Below are 19312 nucleotides of genomic sequence, written 5' to 3' on the forward strand. Positions count from 1 at the left end.
TAAATGAAGAATAAATTATCCGACCAATTCACGGAGCCTATCGGGTGCACCGGTGTAGAATGAGTCCCGCCCACTCAATATTTATACGCACAATGTCATCTTGCGCTCAACTTCAGAAGTTGAATTTGAGAACTTCATCTTGACCAACACTTGTTAGATCCGTGGGAAAACACTTCTGAATATTTATTTTCCGAAAATCCTCATATACGTAAGATATTACTAACATTCATAAAATGTACTATTTTATATGAGTTATTATAGTTATAATTTGAAATGCAATATCATCTTTGTGTAAAATATGAAAAAATGCGTGTAGCTGGATATATTTTTTATATATTTTCTTTAGTGCTTGAGGTTTCTTTTTGCATAGCTTTCAATTGGCAACACATAGAGTGGTTCGTACACTTTGTATGCATGATTAGGCTACTGAATAGTGAGTGAATAATTCACTTGCAGGTGTCCCACAGGTACTATTGATCAAATTAGACCATATATTTACTTTTCTTTACTTTTTTTATTTTTCTGTTTATCACAGGATTATTTGACTGTCTCGCGCATTGTTGCCTGGATATCAGTACTAGCCTAAATACCAAAACTTTTGGGAATTTTTCTTCCCCGGGAGTTGAACATCGTCCAGGTGGTTTGGGAACACCCTCCTTCCCAAGGGGTGTGTGTGAGAACTCGTCCCGAGATGCGTTCGCTTCTGCCGGTTACTGTGTATTGCATCAGCCTATTCTCCCTCCAGCAGCTCCTGGCTCTCCCGGCCGCAGACCGTCTGGAGAGAAACAGGTAAGAAGAAAGACATTACATTACCTTCCTATATTGAACGTGCTTTCCAGTTCCTTATCTTTCACTTTCTAAAAGGGATCCTTTCTGGAAGTGATGATTATTGAACAGAAACGTTCTTCTGGAGGGCACATTGGATATATAAAAGTGCATGCTATTTCAATAGGAAATCTGGAGGTCTAATTCAAATATAGGCTACATGTAGTCGTATTTTATTCCAGGATTCGGAAAATACAGTGATGGATGAGATGCATTATTATGAAATTGGTTATTCTCGAATGTCCAATTACTTTGCCGGTGTTTGGTGAATTGACGCGCGCCTTTTATTAGCCTACTGTTTTTTTAAAATTAAATCACACTGTCAAACCCCAAACCGGTTGAACCACTTATTGAATCATGTCGAGGTTTATGGCATAAAGTACGCTGAAGTTTTTGTTCAGTCAGGCAGGGTGTTGTGTCGGGGAGATAAAGGATAGAGAGTAGTGCTGGCCCTCAAGGTCAGAGCGAGGCAGACGTGATAGAGTGAACGTGCGTTCCTGCTCGGATAACCTGGGGTCTCTGTAGTTATAATATGACCATGTGGAAAAGTTTGAGGGGAATCCCTGTTTTTAGAATGGATTGAGAGTTCATCCATGCGCGCCTTGCGCAGTCTCTCGTTTGCACTGCTCTCTCCATTGGGCTAGGTCTGTTATGGGATTTAAACACTTGTGTTGGCTTAAAGTTCATGATTGTGTAGGCTAACGAGCGCTATTTTATCCATCATCACTATGTTGAAAAATGGGAACCATGATGATATTACAAATTTATTCCATCTGCATAATAAAGCGTACTCATCAGAATTTGTGTTCTTATATGATGCAACTGAATTTAGTCCAAAAACTCAAAATGTAACTAATGGGACAGAGGACAATACGACCGTCATTGCATCATATTTTTTCACACTGCGCTATAAACACATATGCTCAGGTTAGGCGCGTTATTAAAGACTGTTCAGTATTTGATTTATATATTACCGATGTAGATAAATGTTACATCCAATCTGTCAGTATTCATGAAAGACTTCCGTACAGTTCGTTATAGGTCCCTAAACGAAAGTGCTAGCTACTTGCGTCAGTGTTCAAAGTCAAGGTTTATTGCGCCAAACCATCTACTTTATCTTATTCACATGTGACTATATTTTGGAATGCAACAGATATATGGTTGTGTGTTTGTCTTACAAATTAAGTTTGGTTTTAGTCATTTGTTCAGACAAATGTATGGTCCTTAAGTAAACTATTTTTCCCACCTCTGCTATCATATGTCCCACATTAGGTCATATTCCTAACACAGCAGTATATATGACCTCATGTGGGACATATGATAGCAGAGGTGGAAAAAATAGTTTACTTAAGGATCATGTTGGCATTTGCTGAATTCCCCCAAAATTTCAGGCACTGTAATACTGTAATGAGTGGTATTTTCCCACTCTGCTATTCTTCTATGTATGACATGGTAGTAAAATCCCAAGATTACAGGGAATTGGTCAACAATACCCACACACCCACGTACGCACACACGTACACACACACACACACACACACACACACACACACACACACACACACACACACACACACACACACACACACACACACACACACACACACACACACACACACACACACACACACACACACACACACACACAAACACACACACACAAACACACACCCACAAACACTGCCCTCCTATTTCATTGGGAGGGCAGACGTGCCTGTTCAAAGTGAAGGAGAAGTGCACTAGTGAAGACTCCAGTCTCTGGTGTGTTTTAGTGTAGTGAGAACTAGAGCAGAGGGTAGAGTCAGTGTCTGCATGCCCTCTTCTGGTGGGAGACTGACAGGAACCAGGACCCTGTCAATGAGAGAAACCAATTAAAACACATGATTACCTTCACCAAGAGCCATGCCTTTACATGGAAATCTGGGATGTTCAGATGTTAGTCATTTTTGGGGGGCAAATGAAGTAAGGCACTTGGTTGTATCTGTTGTTCCTCTAATGTGGGTTAGCGCTGTAGGACACACTGACAGGTCCCCAAAAATGTCTATGAGTTGTGTTGTTGGTCTGGTAACTCAGACATGATCAACCAAGGGATCTGGAGATTATCATTTTTTGAGACTTATTCATATTATTACTAGGTCAGTGACACCACTATTATCTTGCTTTATACAGTGCCTTTGGAAAGTATGACTTTTTCCACATTTTGTTAGGTTACAGCCTTTTTCTAAAATGTATTAAATCTTTTTTTTCCCTCATCAATCTACACACAATACCCCATAATGACAAAGCAAAAACAGGTTTTTAGTATAAAAAACTGAAATATTACATTTACATAAGTATTCCTACCCTTTACTGAGTACTTTGTTGAAGCACCTTTGGCAGCGGTTACAGCCTCGAGTCTTCTTGGGTATGAAACTACAAGCTTAGCATGCCTGTATTTGGGGACTTTCTCCCATTCTTCTATGCAGACCCTCTCAAGCTCTGTCAGGTTGGATGAGAAGCATTGCTGCACAGCTACAGTTGAAGTCGGAAGTTTACATCCACTTAGGTTGGAGTCATTAAAACTCATTTTTCAACCACTCCACAAATGTCTTGTTAACAAACTATAGTTTGGCAAGTCGGTTAGGACATCTACGTTGTGCATGACACAAGTAATTTTGTATCACAATTCCAGTGGGTCAGAGGTTTACATACACTAAGATGACTGTGCCTTTAAACAGCTTGGAAAACTCCAGAAAATGATGTCATGGCTTTAGAGGTTTCTGATAGGCTAATTGACATAATTTGAGTCATTTGGAGGTGTACCTGTGCTTGACATCATGGAAAATCAAAAGAAATCAGCCAAGACCTCAGAAGAAAAAAATTGTAGACCTCCACAAGTGTGGTTCATTCTTGGGAGCAATTTCCAAATGCCTGAAGGTACCACGTTCATCTGAACAAACAATAGTATGCAAGTATAAACACCATAGGACCACGCAGCCATCATACCACTCAGGAAGGAGATGCATTCTGTCTCCTAGAGATGAACGTACTTTAGTGCGAAAAGTGCCAATCAGAACAACAGCAATGGACCTTGAGAAGATGCTGGAGGAAACAGGTACAAAAGTATCTATATCCACAGTCAAACGAGTCCTATATCGACATAACCTGAATGGCGGCTCAGCAAGGAAGAAGCCACTGCTCAAAAACCACCATAAAAAGCCAGACTGCGGTTTGCAACTGCACATGGGGACAAAGATCGTACATTTTGGAGAAATGTCCTCTGGTCTGATGAAACAAAAATAGAACTGTTTGGCCATCATGACCAACGTTATGTTTGGAGGAAAAAGGGGGAGGCTTGCAAGCCGAAGAACACCATCCCAACCGTGAAGCACGGGGGTGGCAGCATCATGTTATGGGGGTGCTTTGCTGCAGGAGGGGCTGGTGCACTTCAAAAAATAGATGGCTTCATGAGGTAGGAAAACAATGTGGATATATTGAAGCAACATTTCAAGACATCAGTCAGGAAGTTAAAGCTTGATTGCAAATGGGTCTTCCAAATGGACAATGACCTCAAGCACACTTCCAAAGTTGTGGCGAAATGGCTTAAGGACAACATTGTCAAAGTATTGGAGTGGTCATCACAAAGCCCTGACCTAAATCCTATAGAAATTGTGTGAGCAGAACTGAAAAAGCTTGTGTGAGCAAGGAGGCCTACAAACCTGACTCAGTTACCTGACCCAGCTCTGTCAGGAGGAATGGGACAAAATTCACCCAACTTATTGTGGGAAGCTTGTGGAAGGCTACCCAAAACGTTTGACCCAAGTTAAACAATTTAAAGGCAATGCTACCAAATACTAATTGAGTGTATGTACATTTCTGACCCATTGGGAATGTGATGAAAGCTGAAATAAATCATTCTCTCTACTATTATTCTGACATTTCACATTCTTAAAATAAAGTGGTGATCCTAACTGACCTAAGTCAGGGAATTTTTACTCTGATTAAATGTCAGCAATTGTGAAAAAATGAGTTTAAATGGATTTGGCTAAGGTGTATGTAAACTTCTGACTTAAACTGTATTTTCACGTCTCTCCAGAGATGTTAGAATAGGTTCAAGTCCGGGCTCTGGCTAGGCCACTCAATAATATTCAGAGACTTGTCCTGAAGCAACTTCTGCATTGTCTTGGCTGTCTCCTTAGGGTTGTTGTCCTGTTGGAAGGTGAACCTTCGCCCCAGTCTGAGATCCTTAGCGCTCTGGAGCAGGCTTTCATCAAGGATCTGTACTTTGCTCCGTTCATCTTTTCCTCGATCCTGACTTGTCTCCCAGTCCCTGCCGCTGAAAAACATCCCCACAGCATGATGCTGCCACCACCATGCTTCACCGTAGGGATGGTGCCAGGTTTCCTCCAGGCGTGATGCTTGGCATTCAGGCCAAAAAGTTTTGCTGACATGCATCCATGAATGGACTGGCAAGTCTTTATGACCTATAATTGAGGTTATTGACTTATGAGGATGTGGAAAAAGAGGGTTGTTTTTACCCTGCATGGCCTAGATTTGCAGGGCTGAGATGGATGTGCCAGACAACAGTCTCTATATAAGGTAACCCTATTCTGACAGGAGGGCCCCTACGCTGGAGATTCGGACTTAGCTCAACAACCTCTGTCTACAGGTGTGTGTGTGTGTGCGCGCATGTGTGCCTGTGTGTCTGCTCATAGACAAACACCTGCCACTGAAATCAAATCGAAGTAAGGGGAAGCATGACTCAAACGCCTCTCTGTTTATTTCAGACAGAGCTCCCGGCAGGGTTGGGCTATTTCTGCTTCCCAGTGGTTGTTATGATTTTAATCTCTCAGAACTAACTTCCCATTTAAAACAGCAGGGGCAGAATTCATGGGTAATGGTGGATGTGATTGTGGTTGCAGCAGTGCTCTCTATCAGTGTATTTGAGTGAACATGGCAGCTTTTCAAAAACAAACAGTTCAATAAGAGTGAGTCTGTTTGTCTTGTCCAAGCTGTGGCTGTGTGAGGGGTTATCATTCCTAGAAATCCCCTCGGGATGTTCCCTTGGTGATGGAAGGGCGATTCATAATGTCCTCTCTCTTTTTTCTCACTTTCTCTCTAATTCTGGTTTCTCTCTCTGCCTTCTTCCCTCCTTTTATCTATTTATTTACTCAGTAAATGTCCAACTTTTTCTTCCTTCCATACCAAATGCTCTGTTCTTCCCATCACACATGATGATCCCATCACAGGCCGATAACAATAACACAGGCCTCATCGCTCCTCTCATTCCTCTTTTCAGACTGAGATGTGATGGGTGCGTTTGCTGTACCGATAAAGTGCTCTATGTCCTGATCATGGACGCCCCGCGGGGCTTTGTGTTTTGACACCCTTGCTCTCGGCCATTCACAATACATACTATACCCTTCATTTTACATACAGTAACAGCTTGAGAGAAAATAGAGGCAAACCACAAGGTAAATATGGCTTTAGAGACAAAGCAGTATTACGTTGTGGATTCCAGCAGTGGGGTGCAGGGCGCCCCAGAGAGAGGCATGTTACTGGAGCTGATGTGCTGTAATGTGCTTGTTGTCATGATGACCCTCTACTTCCACACAGTCTGGGACAGAGGTCAATGATATGACATGTCAGACATCCAAGACAGGATGAACACAGTTTGTGCATTGAGCGCGTGTGGGAGGGTAAAGTATATTCTCTTTAGAAAGAGGGACTGTGTAAGTGTAGACTACTGCTCTGGCTGTGTGTATTTGAGTCTGTGTGTATTTGAGTCTGTGTGTATTGTGGTCGTGAATTTGCTCAGGATCCTGACTGGACAGAAAAAAAACAATATTTTTCCCGTCTGTCCATCCTCCTCCTAAATCGTTAACTCCCTCTGTCACCCCATATGGGGCAAGTGTCATGGCCAGGACCCCTGCATGCAATTCAGACGTCAACACCCATCCATTGTCCAAACACAATATTTACCCCAGAAACAGGCACATTGCATCATCATCCACCTCCCAGAGGACCTACTGTTGCATCCATTAGATGGTGATAGATTATATAACTCTATATACAATAACTTTATATAGATTTATAGATATGCTTATACAATATCAAAGACGTAACATGAACATTACCTTGACTAATATGGCTCATAAACACTTCAACTTTACTCCAGTTATCTCTTTTATGTACTTAAATACACTTTGCGTGCCTCACAGTCTGATATAACCCTGGATGGCCCTGTAGATTGCCCTGTGAGAGGCAGTATGTATGGCTCTGAGGTTAGACCTCTGCTCTGAGTACGTTTGGCTGCTCTGATGTGGGCCACACTGTAAACACAGGTCTGGACTGGCAATGTATGGAGATGTAATGTATCTACCATATAAACACTGCCATGACCCTCCCTCCCTCTCACCCACTCTCTCTCTTTCTCCTTCTCTCTCTGTGCTCCATGGGAGTCATTATGACCAGGCCTAAATAAGAGGGGGAACCAGTCTCCCATCAGGCAGCTCAGAATTCCACAGTGGATTAGTGGCTAAGACCGAAATTCCACCGTCCACATCCATAAAGAAAATGCTTCCACTCTGCACTGAAAGCCTGACCATGGCAAAAGGCTTGTGTGTGTGTGTGTGTGTGTGTGTGTGTGTGTGTGTGTGTGTGTGTGTGTGTGTGTGTGTGTGTGTGTGTGTGTGTGTGTGTGTGTGTGTGCCTGCGTGCCTGCGTGCGTGCGCAGGCATTGGGGATGTCACAATACCAGTATCGAGATACTATGATACCAGATTTTCCACAGCAAAAAAATAAAACACGAATTAGACAAAACTCGATGGTACAATAAAAACCTACTTTACGTAAAATTGTGGGTGCTATAGCTTGCAAAATTAACTACTGTGACTCTAGGTGACAATAAATTAAATCTGCTTCGTGTTTTGTTTCCTTGCCACGATACTTCTGACTATCGCAATACTGGAATCGTGACAACCCTTGTACTTACTGACTGACTGACTGACTGACTGACTGACTGTGTCTGTCTGTCTGTCTGTCTGTCTGTCTGTCTGTCTGTCTGTCTGTCTGTCTGTCTGTCTGTCTGTCTGTCTGTCTGTCTGTCTGTCTGTCTGTCTGTCTGTCTGTCTGTCTGTCTGTCTGTCTGTCTGTCTGTCTGTCTGTCTGTCTGTCTGTCTGTCTCTGTCTGTCTGTCTGTCTGTCTGTCTGTCTGTCTGTCTGTCTGTCTGTCTGTCTGTCTGTCTGTCTGTCTGTCTGTCTACTGTTAGTGTTAAAGAAAGAACACAGGAACACAGGAGCTCTGAGGTCTGAGGAGAGGACTCAACTCGTTTCATGTTCTATTGGTGGTTGAGGAAAATGTAGGTGTTATTCTAGCTAAGTACAGTCATTTGTAGTGTGGATGGATGCCTACAGTACCGATGGAGATCAGGCCTCAATCAGGAGTCAGCACTGCAGCTGTGAGTGGCCGCCTCAGTACAATTGGAACGTGGAACTGCAACCACTGTATAGTCTGAAGTCCGTCTCCCAATTCCCAAACCACTCCACACTTAAGTCTGCTGAGGGGATCAAGAGAGAATAGTGGATATGTGGCAGTCGTTCTTTCAAGCCGTGGACTTTAGCAACTCTGTACACTTTCACCCAACGCAGTGCATGATGAGGAAAGTGCTAAATCAACCCTCAGCACGTACTTATCATCAATACAAGAGGTTATAAAACCACCAATGCATGGAGAACAAGCGACAGCAATGGTTCATTCACAAATAAATCGCCTTTCGCTTATTTCTGTCTCCTTACTGAGAACACAATCTGTCCTCTGTTAGCTGCATGGGGCCTGGCGAGGATTATGTATGAATGTGCCACATTTACTGCTGATTAAGGCAGCCCATGGTAGGCTCCAGCCCCCTGGGTATAAGCATGTATGAAAGGCCTGGTACTGGCCAAGGCTTACCCCTCTCTGAGGGGGCCTTACTGGGGCAGAAGAGGGCATCAGGCTGGGGCTGGTGGAACATCAGCGATTTAAATTTGTATCACAAACAATGTTTGAGAAAATCATGATAAAAGTATCCATTTTAGGCCCTTTTTAGACCTATACTGTACATGCCTCCTATAAGACCCTATGATCCGTGAACTGTACGTGATACAGACAACATCTTGGTGTCATTATATTCTTATAATGTGTTTTAAAATATGGAGTAGGTCTAGATTCTGAAATAAAAATAATCACATTAATTTATTCAACATTCAAATATTAATATCTCCAAACTACCCTTTTTGATTTTGTTTATTTTAAGACAATTTTTGGAACAATATATATAAGTACATTACATTTCCAGGGTGGGCTCTGCTAATTCTGAAGGTGTGATCAATTTTATGAGCACCACCAACACAGGGAATGGGAAAATGGATTCAAAGGGAACTCACTCTGCTGGTGATTTGCTGAATGTGATTGGTTAATGACCTATCATGTCAATTTCTATGTATAAAATGGGTCATATCATTAAAAGTACCAGAGAGCCCACTCTGGAAATGTTACGTGTTTGAAGAGTGTCTAAAAATGATCGTTTTGAGATTACTATTCATATTTTTTATGTTGAATAAATGAATGTGAAAATGGGTATTTCACAGAGAACACTATAAGGAGTATAATGACAGATGTTGTCTGTATTATGTACCGTTCACAGATCAGAGAGTCTTATAGGAGGCATGTATACTAAAAAGAGTATAAAATGGCTAATTTCATCATGATTTTTTTTTTAAATGGCTTGTGATAGAAATGAAAAAAAAAAACATGTTAAACACCCTTCCACCCAATCAATTTTCTATGTGAGAATTGTCAGAACAGTGTGAGACACCTAATTGCTCCTGTAAGTTGCTCTGGATATGACTAAATGACTCAAATGTAAATACCAAATATATTTCCCGCTCCCGCTGGCGTGGAATCACCCTGTTGTGGTGGTTCCACTGGTGGGTCTCAGTTGTGATTCCAGACCTCAGTGTCACAACTTCCGCCGAAGTCGGTCCCTCTCCTTGTACGGGCGGCGTTCGGCGGTCGACGTCACCGGCTTTCTAGCCATCACAATCCACTTTTAATTTTCCATTTGTTTTGTCTTTGTTTTCTACAAACCTGGTTTCTATTCCCCAATTACATGTTCATTATTTAACCCTCTGTTTCTCCCATGTTTGGTGTGCGTGTTCGTTTATTATGTTCATGTTGATTCTATACAGTATGGCTGGTATTTACGAGTGACCAGTATTTTCACACACCTTTTGTATTTGTTTTATACTGGTGCAGTTCGTGGATTAAACTACCTTGTACACTCATCTCTGCTCTCTTGTGCCTGATTCCATGCACCAGTTACCCATAGCCTGACACTCAGTCTAAACTGTGGGATTAATATTAAAGAATAACACCACACTGTAGCACAAAGGAGTTGGGATCAGCTTACCCTTTTATCGAACCCTCAAATCCCCCCTTCCTCCACCCGTTCCCCAAGCTAAGTGACTTTTAGCTTAATGCCCTCCGATGAAAATGGGAATTTTACAGAACAAGTAGGTGGATTTGTTACCAATAATTTTTTTTAAATAATCTTCCACAGATCAGATGGTGCTGAAAAGTGTTGAGTGAGTGAATGTTTCTAAGAATGTGAAGCTCTGATATCTTTGATCCTCTGCCAATCACAAAGACCTCCATTACTGTCCATTTGCAGGATTACTTTCTCAATAGCCAAATTAGACGGGGCTGTCAGATCAGATGTGATCCAGTGAGAGAGTTCTCACGTTGGGCCGGGCTACAGTACATGGTGCTGCTGCCTTCTCCTGGCTGTGGGCTAGAACACTGGCCAAAAGGCTTATTGTGGGATCAGAAGAACTGGAAACTGGAGAGGAGCATGTGCACTGGGCACACAGTTACACCTCCGGTCCAAAGTCTTTGGCCAAAACACTCCTCTCAGATCCATCCGATCCCTCTGGCACAGACACATACAAATGAGTTCTGGCTGGCCCAAGGGACAAGACAGACAAGTTAACACTTGCTTGTGAAGCCATTATATAAAAGCTAAGGGCATCAGCGTCAGGTGAAGGTAAATCCGTCAGGTCAGATGGTGTAACAGAGAAGAGAGGAGGACAAAAGGACATGCCACGAACTCCCTAGGTGGGAGGTGAACCCTACAGAAACCCAAACACATTTAACCTCCTTTAAACAGCAGATTTGCTCTTTCTTTCTTTTTTCTCCCGCTCCGCCCCCCTCCAGTTACAAATTCTCCAAGAGAATTGTTTTTTTAACTACATCACAGGGTCTTTATGGCTGTCTGCCAGCCCAGAATACCCTGACTAGCGAAGCAGCCATCGTCTACTGCGTTGGGTCGGGCTCAGGGCGGCATGTTGTGTTATGGGAGTTCCAGCGCTGAGTGTGCCACAAAGTCCACTACTGCTCCACCAGGGGTGGATGAGGGCATTTGCCACCCAACAGGGGGTTAAATGGGTATTATAAACACACACAAGCACACACACAAACTACTTGGTCGATGGGGGGGATTGGGACTGACACGTTGTCTTAGGCAGCAGGTAGACTAGCGGTTAGAGTGTTGGCCACTAACCGAAAGATCGCTGGTTTAAATACCTGAGCTGACAAGGTGGAAAAACTGTTGATGTGCTCTTGCGCAAGGCACTTAATCCTAATTTTCTCCAGGGGAACCGTACTACTATGGCTGACCCTGTAAAACAACACACTTGACTGCTCCTAGCTGGTCTACAATAAAACACAACATTTATTTTACCTAGGCAGGTCAGTTAAGAACAAATTCTTATTTTCAATGACAGCCTAGGAACAGTGAGTTAACTGCCTTGTTCAGGCACAGAACAACAGATTTGTACCTTGTCAGCTTGGGGATTTGAACTTGCAACCTTTTGATTACTAGTCCAACGCTCTAACTACTAGGCTACCCTGCCGCCCCATGACTATGTAGCTGGGTACAGCACACCCACTGATCACAGACGTCAATTCAACATCTATTCCATGTTGGTTGAACGTCATTTCAAACAACATTGATTCAACCAGTGTGTGCTCAGTGGGCATTGTTTGGTACTGGCAGTCTACACACCCCATCAGTCCTGTTTTTGTCCAGGGACTCCCAAAGGAAGCTGTTCTGGAGCTGTTTTACCTTTGTTTTGTTTATTCACCATCTCTTGTTTCCGAACGGATTAAGTTTCCTCCTTCCTCCTGTGTGAGAAACACATTTTCCACCATGGATTCCAAACACAAAAGAAGAATGAGCCTGAACAGAAGATTGTATTTCAGCCTTTTTGTGTACAGAAAGGTCAACTAAATAAAAATGTACTGTAATGAATATAGACGATCCAAATCTCTATAGCAACCACATTGCAGTATTTATGCGGTATATAAACGTAGCTTTTCCACGCAATCAAATACAATTTGTGCCTGTCTGGCAGCCTATTGTTTGGCACAGAAGGTGGGTGTGACTTGGCCATGGCCTGGCCACAGAAGAACAGAGCTGAATGACTAGGTGCTCCTGGAAATTGTGCTCCCTCTGCACTACCACAGTGGTTACCAGTGACACCCACCATCACCAGACACCAGGGCCCTGCCCTGTACAGGCAAACAGGCTGGATGGCAGGGATACAGAAACAGGTGTTGGCAAAGCTCATTCAGTGTTTTCTTTGTGTTGGAACTCTGTGTACATGTCAAATATAGCTACTTTGAAACTGTCACTGACTGACCGGCAGGGTTAGAGCATTGGACTAGTAATAGAAAGGTTGCAAGTTCAAATCCCCGAGCTGATAAGGTACAAAATCTGTCGTTCTGCCCCTGAACAGGCAGTTAACCCACTGTTCCTAGGCTGTCATTGAAAATAAGAATTTGTTCTTAACTGACTTGCCTAGTAAAATAAACTCACGGTGCTGTTGCTGGAATAGCACTATATTTTTGCGTGTAAAGTAGCTAGATTGGCTAGTTACATTGGGCTTCAAGCCCACAACACACCAGAAAACTCAGTTTTAGGTTAAATTGGTTGAACAAACCCATAAATGCTCAAAGTCATGTTTGTAGTCTGTAGAATTTTGACCATTAACAACACGTTTGGCCAAGGCACTGAACACATTAACTAAGAGACCACCTTGAGGAGGCACAGAAGGGTTTGGAACCCTGTTCATTAATATAGCCACTTCTCGCTGTGTCTGTACAGAGATTGGTTGGTTACCACTTGCATAGTGGCGTTCTACAGTAGGCCTACCCTGTTATTTCTCACAATCCAGTCAGCGTTTCACGAGGAGAACGCTGCTCTTTTTATAATTACGCTGTATGCCAACTATCATTACTGCTTCTCCTAAAGAGCAGTTGGAAGCCGGTCAGAACCTGAAGCTGTGGAAATGTTTCTGTGTCTCTTTAAAATGGAAAAAGGATACAAAAAGGGAGGTTTTTTCTTTCTTGTTCTAACTTTATCATGGGAGGACATTTAACACACAAAAGTCATACTTACTACTTAAAAGAATTGAGGCTTGATATACCCACTGGCACCATTTTGAGAATTGAAGTCCCCGACTCACTGTGGCAGGTGCTTCGTCAATATGACTTCCGCCAGGTGAGCCTCTACCTATTTATAGCATCTGTAACAAACGACACAGAGACACAAATTCGAGCCCTCTGAGCAAACACACCCACAACAGTTCAGAGAAAAGAATCCCCAGTGCCAAGTTTGAGTTGAGCAGCCAGTGGCATCATCAAGAAGAGAACAGATGGCAGGGCCTCCTCCTCCTCAGCACTAAAGCCAGAGTCAATCTGAGATGTGTTTGCTTAACAGGCTGTTCCTGAAACTTAGTGATGCCTCCGTCCTGTGGACACTTGCCACAGTTTGCTCTGTACATTAGCCTTCCCTCTCTTGAGTGAGTAGTCAGTAAATCTCCAGAGCCACTCTGTCTGTTTGCTTTAGCTAAGGTGGACATGGAGTCTCAATAGTTTTGACATCCAGTATGTTGATATTACCATAATAAATTAACAGCAGCCAGGTCCCCATGCTGTTTTGTTCCTGTGCTGAAAGGCCATTAGTCTTCTAAAATGCATTAAGACAGGATGGTGACACATCAACCCTCACTATGCCCATTCCATGTGTAACATTTACTGTCAGTGTGTGTTGACATAAAATGCTGTTGGAAGTGTGCTTCACATCAGTCTGAGAATAACTAGGCCAGTTCTAAAATGACTTCTCTGATTCAATGGTCAGCATTGACCCAGAGTGGAAAGATACAGACATCAATCTTAACGACACAAGATCTGAACTCTGAATTTTTTCCTGTGTTCCCAGGTTGGAGCTGCTTAAGAAGCTTCATGCGCTGAGAGAGGAGGAGATCTTCACTCCAGAAACTGGCACCGAACTCGCCAGCCCAACAGACTCCAGCCCTTCATCAGACCTCCAGTCCTCCATCAGATCTCCAAAATGGTTGCCTGGCTACCTCCGCAGAGACACACCACCCACTGTCATGAACACAGCCCATCTTGAACCTCTGGTACGTGTGAGGCTTGAGGAGGGCTTGGAGCCCCAACGGACAGGGTCAAGAGGTCGTCGCCAGGCCCAATCAGGGTCCCGGGGGGGTCACCACCACCCCCAGCTGATGAGAGTGGGGTGCGCCCTGGGAACCTGCCAGGTTCAGAACCTCAGCCACCGGCTCTATCAGCTGATTGGCCAGAGTGGACGGGAAGACTCCTCCCCCATTAACCCCCGGAGTCCGCATAGTTACGGATGAGAGACTGACGGATACTTCTCCCTCTCTTCTCTGAAAACATCAACACCCCAGCAAACTTCTATCTATAGACATGTATCTCTATTTTATGTATCACAGATAGCCTTTGCATTAGTATTAGATGTAGTCCACACCTTTTTTAGATCCTGAAATGACAATTTCTGTACTTTTTGAATGACATTTGCCTTACTCCTCTGTACACCTCAAAAACGCAACATGCTGTTTAAGAAAAGGAATCTGACATGAATGAAAGCCTCATAGCCGACGCTTCCCACCACCAACCACCCCTGGGAACGAATACCTGTCACCCAGAGATGCTCTGGACATTTGGGTCTGGTCAAAGTCTTTGTGTTTCTCCCGGCCTCCTGACTAGTCAAAGAGCTGCAAGGGGCTTTGACTTCCTAATCCTGTTAATGAAATATTAAATACCCCTGTCCACCGGTCTTTCTACTTAACACAAGCCAACGCAACTGGACGTGTCTGTATAAGGCCTGATGACCTCCACAGCAGCAGTTAGCTCTGGCCCCATTGATCAAACACTTAAACCACTAATTTGGATTTCTACCAGGGCTAGGATCAGATCCCTGTCAGAGGGAATATATTCCTGAAGACCCATCAAAACGACCCAATGAACCCTTTTACCCCACGCTAAACCCTGCCCCCTTAGATCTGCCAGGACAATTTGAGGGACCATGTTTGACATATCTGGGTTAATCCTCTGATTTACAGACCACCAGCAACCATTTGTGGGCAGACACTGACCTTATAGACACAGACACTGACCTTACAGACACAGACACTGACCTTACAGACAAGAACCTACTGTCCTCTCTCATCTGCAGCCAATGATGTTCCCGACAGAAGCGGTCTGTGGTTCTGTGAAGTATATGTTTCAACAGACCACAGCCTTGACAGCCGCATTCAGCCATCATAGTCAAGTTCAGCAGTGGCTGGATGGAGTTCCGCTTCTGGACTCGTCTAGTAGAGACTGTTTATAGAAAGAGAAAGAAGAGAGTATACATTTCAATGACTCAGTTCCTACACAAGATGGAGGTTTTCAATGTTTTTATTATGAATCATTGCGGACCTATTTCAGCGGTGAGATCTATTGGTTGGCTCGTGAACACAGTGAACACTCCCACTGCCCTTATCTCAGGGTCTGAGTGGGGATATTATCCCCTTCATGTGATTCTTAAGTTCTCCCACTAAGTCTCGACTTTATGTTTACGGCAATTTAACCAATCAGACCTAATCTCTTTAGTAGTGCCGCAATGGTGGCGAGGTGGTACACATCGTCTGCTGTATTTATAAACAAAATAAACTTTGACTGTGCCTTGCCTTGCCCATTGGACCGTATAACTACTAGCTAAAGCATCACGAGTTGCCAACCCAAACCCAAAATCTGCCACTTGCAGTAGTGCCTAGGAATATTGAGAGGCTTACTTTGTCATTATCAATAATAATCCGGTCAGTTATGATCCTAATACTGCTAGTAGTTTAGTGTGTACACAACAATACTTTACGTTGTATGCTTGTAGTGTGTCAAATGAGTCCAAATTAGCACAGAGTCAACAGCAAAGTTCTCTGCTGTTACATTGTGGCTTTGTAATGACAGACCACGGATACCAAAAGTAAGGGAGCCAGAGTGCCACATTTTAAATCTGGATACGAAATACGGTTTTTAAAAAATATGCTCCTAGATTCCCTTGTTCCCTTGTTATAACTGTCTCTGAAATGGTGGGCGGATGCCCTCAGTAAAAATAACCAAAAACAACCTCAACTCAGCAAGCCATGAAAAAACTAGCCCAACCTTCAAAAAGGTGCAGAGCCTGTCGACCTGAAAAAAAAAAACAAGCCACAACATCTCCATGACATCTTTAATACCCATAATAATCATGCGGCCTGCCTCTTTGAAACACATTCAAATGTTTCATATTCTCAATGTCAGAGGATTAGAATAGTTTAAATCATCCTCAACGTTCAGACTATTAGTTTTCCAATAACTTTGATCCAAACTTGCTGATGTTGCTATTGCTGCAGTTAGAAACCAGGTCAGCAATAAGTCATACATTCATGTATTTATGACTATGACTATGTAACTATTAGGTTACTGTGTCGTAATTAGACAGTCACAGGAGTACCCAAAATCAGCTTAGAGTCTTTTAGGGTCCAGGTTTTTACTGTTTTGTTTTGACCACAGCGTTGCCTACATAAAATCATTCTATAACTAATTAAGTTAGTTGGGCAAGTGGTTTAAATTCACCAAATATCTGACAATACTTGACAGTCATTTCGTTTTTTTGTGATCTACATCATACTTTAGTGTGGTCTATCCATATCCCCCTTTTATTTTGTTTGACATATTTTTGTATTTTTGGACTGAATCACCATAATTAAAACTGGGGTTTTATTTTATTTTAAGCTAATTTAATCGTGGAGTGATTCTCTGTCTCACTCTCTCTATCTCACCATCTCTCCCTCTACCACTCTCTCTCCTTCTATCTCAGTAATGACGGCGATGCCAGGTTGCAGGTCATAATCAGTGGTTCATTGGTTCTTTAAGTCTAATCTGTTCAAAGGGCTTTGTGAAACACACATGCCATTATCTCTGCTGTACTTGAGCTAATCAATGTCTCGTGACAGAACATTAAAAGGCTTTTCAAACGCTAAGAACCTTGGTGAATCTCTCGACTTCTTAACCACCACTGTCACAAGTGTGTGTTTGTGTCTGACCGGCCACATATAGAATCAGGAACCAACCTTGTGTTTGTTGGATTTTTGTTGGGGTCATTTTGTTTTTGCTGTACCTTTTCTTTGTGTTGTGAATCTCATATGACAGTAATTACACATCAGTGTTGTGTCACTGGCGGGTCCGTAGCCTTTCCTAGCAGCATAGCTGAGTGTTTTGTCTGGGTAAACTGCGTAACACCAGATTATTTACGACCTTTGACCACCTTTGACCACTACCTTTGACCTCCCCTTGTGTGTTAAGAGAAACACTCTCCATCAGTCTTACATCAAAACTAACGCTGCCATCGCCTGCCATTGTTAACTTAACCTATGTCGTAAAGAGATGCAAGAGATTGTGTTGGGTGTTCACGTCTGTATGTGAGTGTGTGTGTGACTGTATGTGAGTGTGTATGTGTAGGTACTTATAGTATAGTCATTTTAGCCAGGGATCTAACACATCACAATCCCAGTCTGTTTTTCCTCGTTCAATATTTAATTATACTTAAGGTCAGAAGCCTCTTTTAGGGTCACAGCAAACTGAGCAAAGCACTTTAATGTTGTTAGTTCCTCACAACTTGAATTTCAAACATTGCAATTCTATTTTTTAATGACAGTTGAGAGTTATTGTATATGTTGCATTTGATAAAGATCTGTATGAGTATGAGTGGAGTGGAGTGAAGATGATATCATGCGCACTTGTGCATATTATATATTATTAGTGGTACTATGTAAGAAAAGTAATATATTTAAGTTATCTTTGTATGTTTATATATGTATGTCTCCAAAGACACTATTTATCTCGCATTTTCCACGCTTCTAAAAGGTGACCTTTTGTTAGGAAAGAAAAATAAATCCTAAATGTAGCTATATGTTCATGTCAGACAATGTCTTTCATTCTCTGTAAAAAAATAAAGAACTACTGTAGTGAGATAAAGTCTAGTGTGTGCCTCTAATTTGTGAAAGTGTGTGTGTGCGTGTGTCTGTGTGTTTGTGTGCGCGTGCGTGTGTCTGCATGTTTAACTTCACGTGTGTGTGTGTGAGTACAGTATGAGCAATTCTTCACAACATGTTAACAACATCGATGCCATTGTCAAAACAAAAAATAATGAAGTTATAATCAGAATTAAGTCAACTCTCCACAGAATTATACAAACATTAGAGAACATGACAGTTGCCAGCGCTTTTCGATATTACTACATCTTAAAATAAATAGAACTAGAGGTACCAAGAACATACATATTACTCAATATTTCCTTAAAGGAACATAAAAAAACACCCCTTCCTGGAATCTGGTAAACCTGGGCAAAGGTGACAGCATAGTGGAAAAATAGATGGGTGAAAGTTCTCTTGACCATGATGCATCAGCATTGATCCAATGTCCTTCACTCTACTACTCCTAACAGCTCGTTAATCATTATTCGTCCCAGTAAACTGAGCAAAATTCAACAGACAAACAGAGAACACAGGTATAAATACACAGGGAATAATGGGGAAGATGGGAGACACCTGGAGGAGGGGTGGAGACAATCACAAAGACAGATGAAACAGATCAGGGTGTGATAGAATGGCTTATAAATGCAAACTGTTTATAGCCTAAATATTGATTGTGATAAGAGTTACATTTTTTTTGTGGAATTCCACCTTCATTTTTGCAGTGCTTTGTTTATACAGATTGGAAACAGGAGGGTCAGTTAGATGGTACATTTCTTTGGAATTGGTACCAAAGATAAGGTTTCGTCTCCTTCAAGTTGGTGGCAGCTCAATTGCCTCTAGTTTTGGTGTTACAAAGCACTTCATTTTAACAGTGTAGTGGAATCTGCGATGGCATCTGTCAGTGTGTTGATCTGGTTTTTGTTGTTAGTCTATACAGTATAACACATTAACATTTACACACCGCAGGACAGGTCAGCGGGAGAGATGTAAAACTGTACTTAGTCCATAGAATTCATCTTCCTCACACTACCATGGTATGCATCTCACAAATACAGCATATATACTTGGTGTAAATCAGCTATGGACCGGT

The 19312-nt window shown here is 42.4% G+C and overlaps 1 protein-coding gene across 1 annotated transcript; it reads left to right on the forward strand.

The window, feature by feature from the left end:
• The first annotated feature begins 107 nt into the window (after positions 1-107).
• LOC109910339 (protein ADM2) lies at positions 108-18217 on the forward strand. Its single transcript, XM_020509512.2, has 3 exons — positions 108-208; positions 536-789; positions 14124-18217. Exons 2-3 carry the CDS (start codon positions 692-694, stop codon positions 14560-14562), a joined length of 537 nt encoding a protein of 178 aa, XP_020365101.1. The 5' UTR covers positions 108-208; positions 536-691; the 3' UTR covers positions 14563-18217.
• The last annotated feature ends 1095 nt before the right edge of the window (positions 18218-19312 follow it).

Source organism: Oncorhynchus kisutch, linkage group LG19, assembly GCF_002021735.2.
Source record: "Oncorhynchus kisutch isolate 150728-3 linkage group LG19, Okis_V2, whole genome shotgun sequence".
Lineage (NCBI taxonomy): Eukaryota > Metazoa > Chordata > Actinopteri > Salmoniformes > Salmonidae > Oncorhynchus > Oncorhynchus kisutch.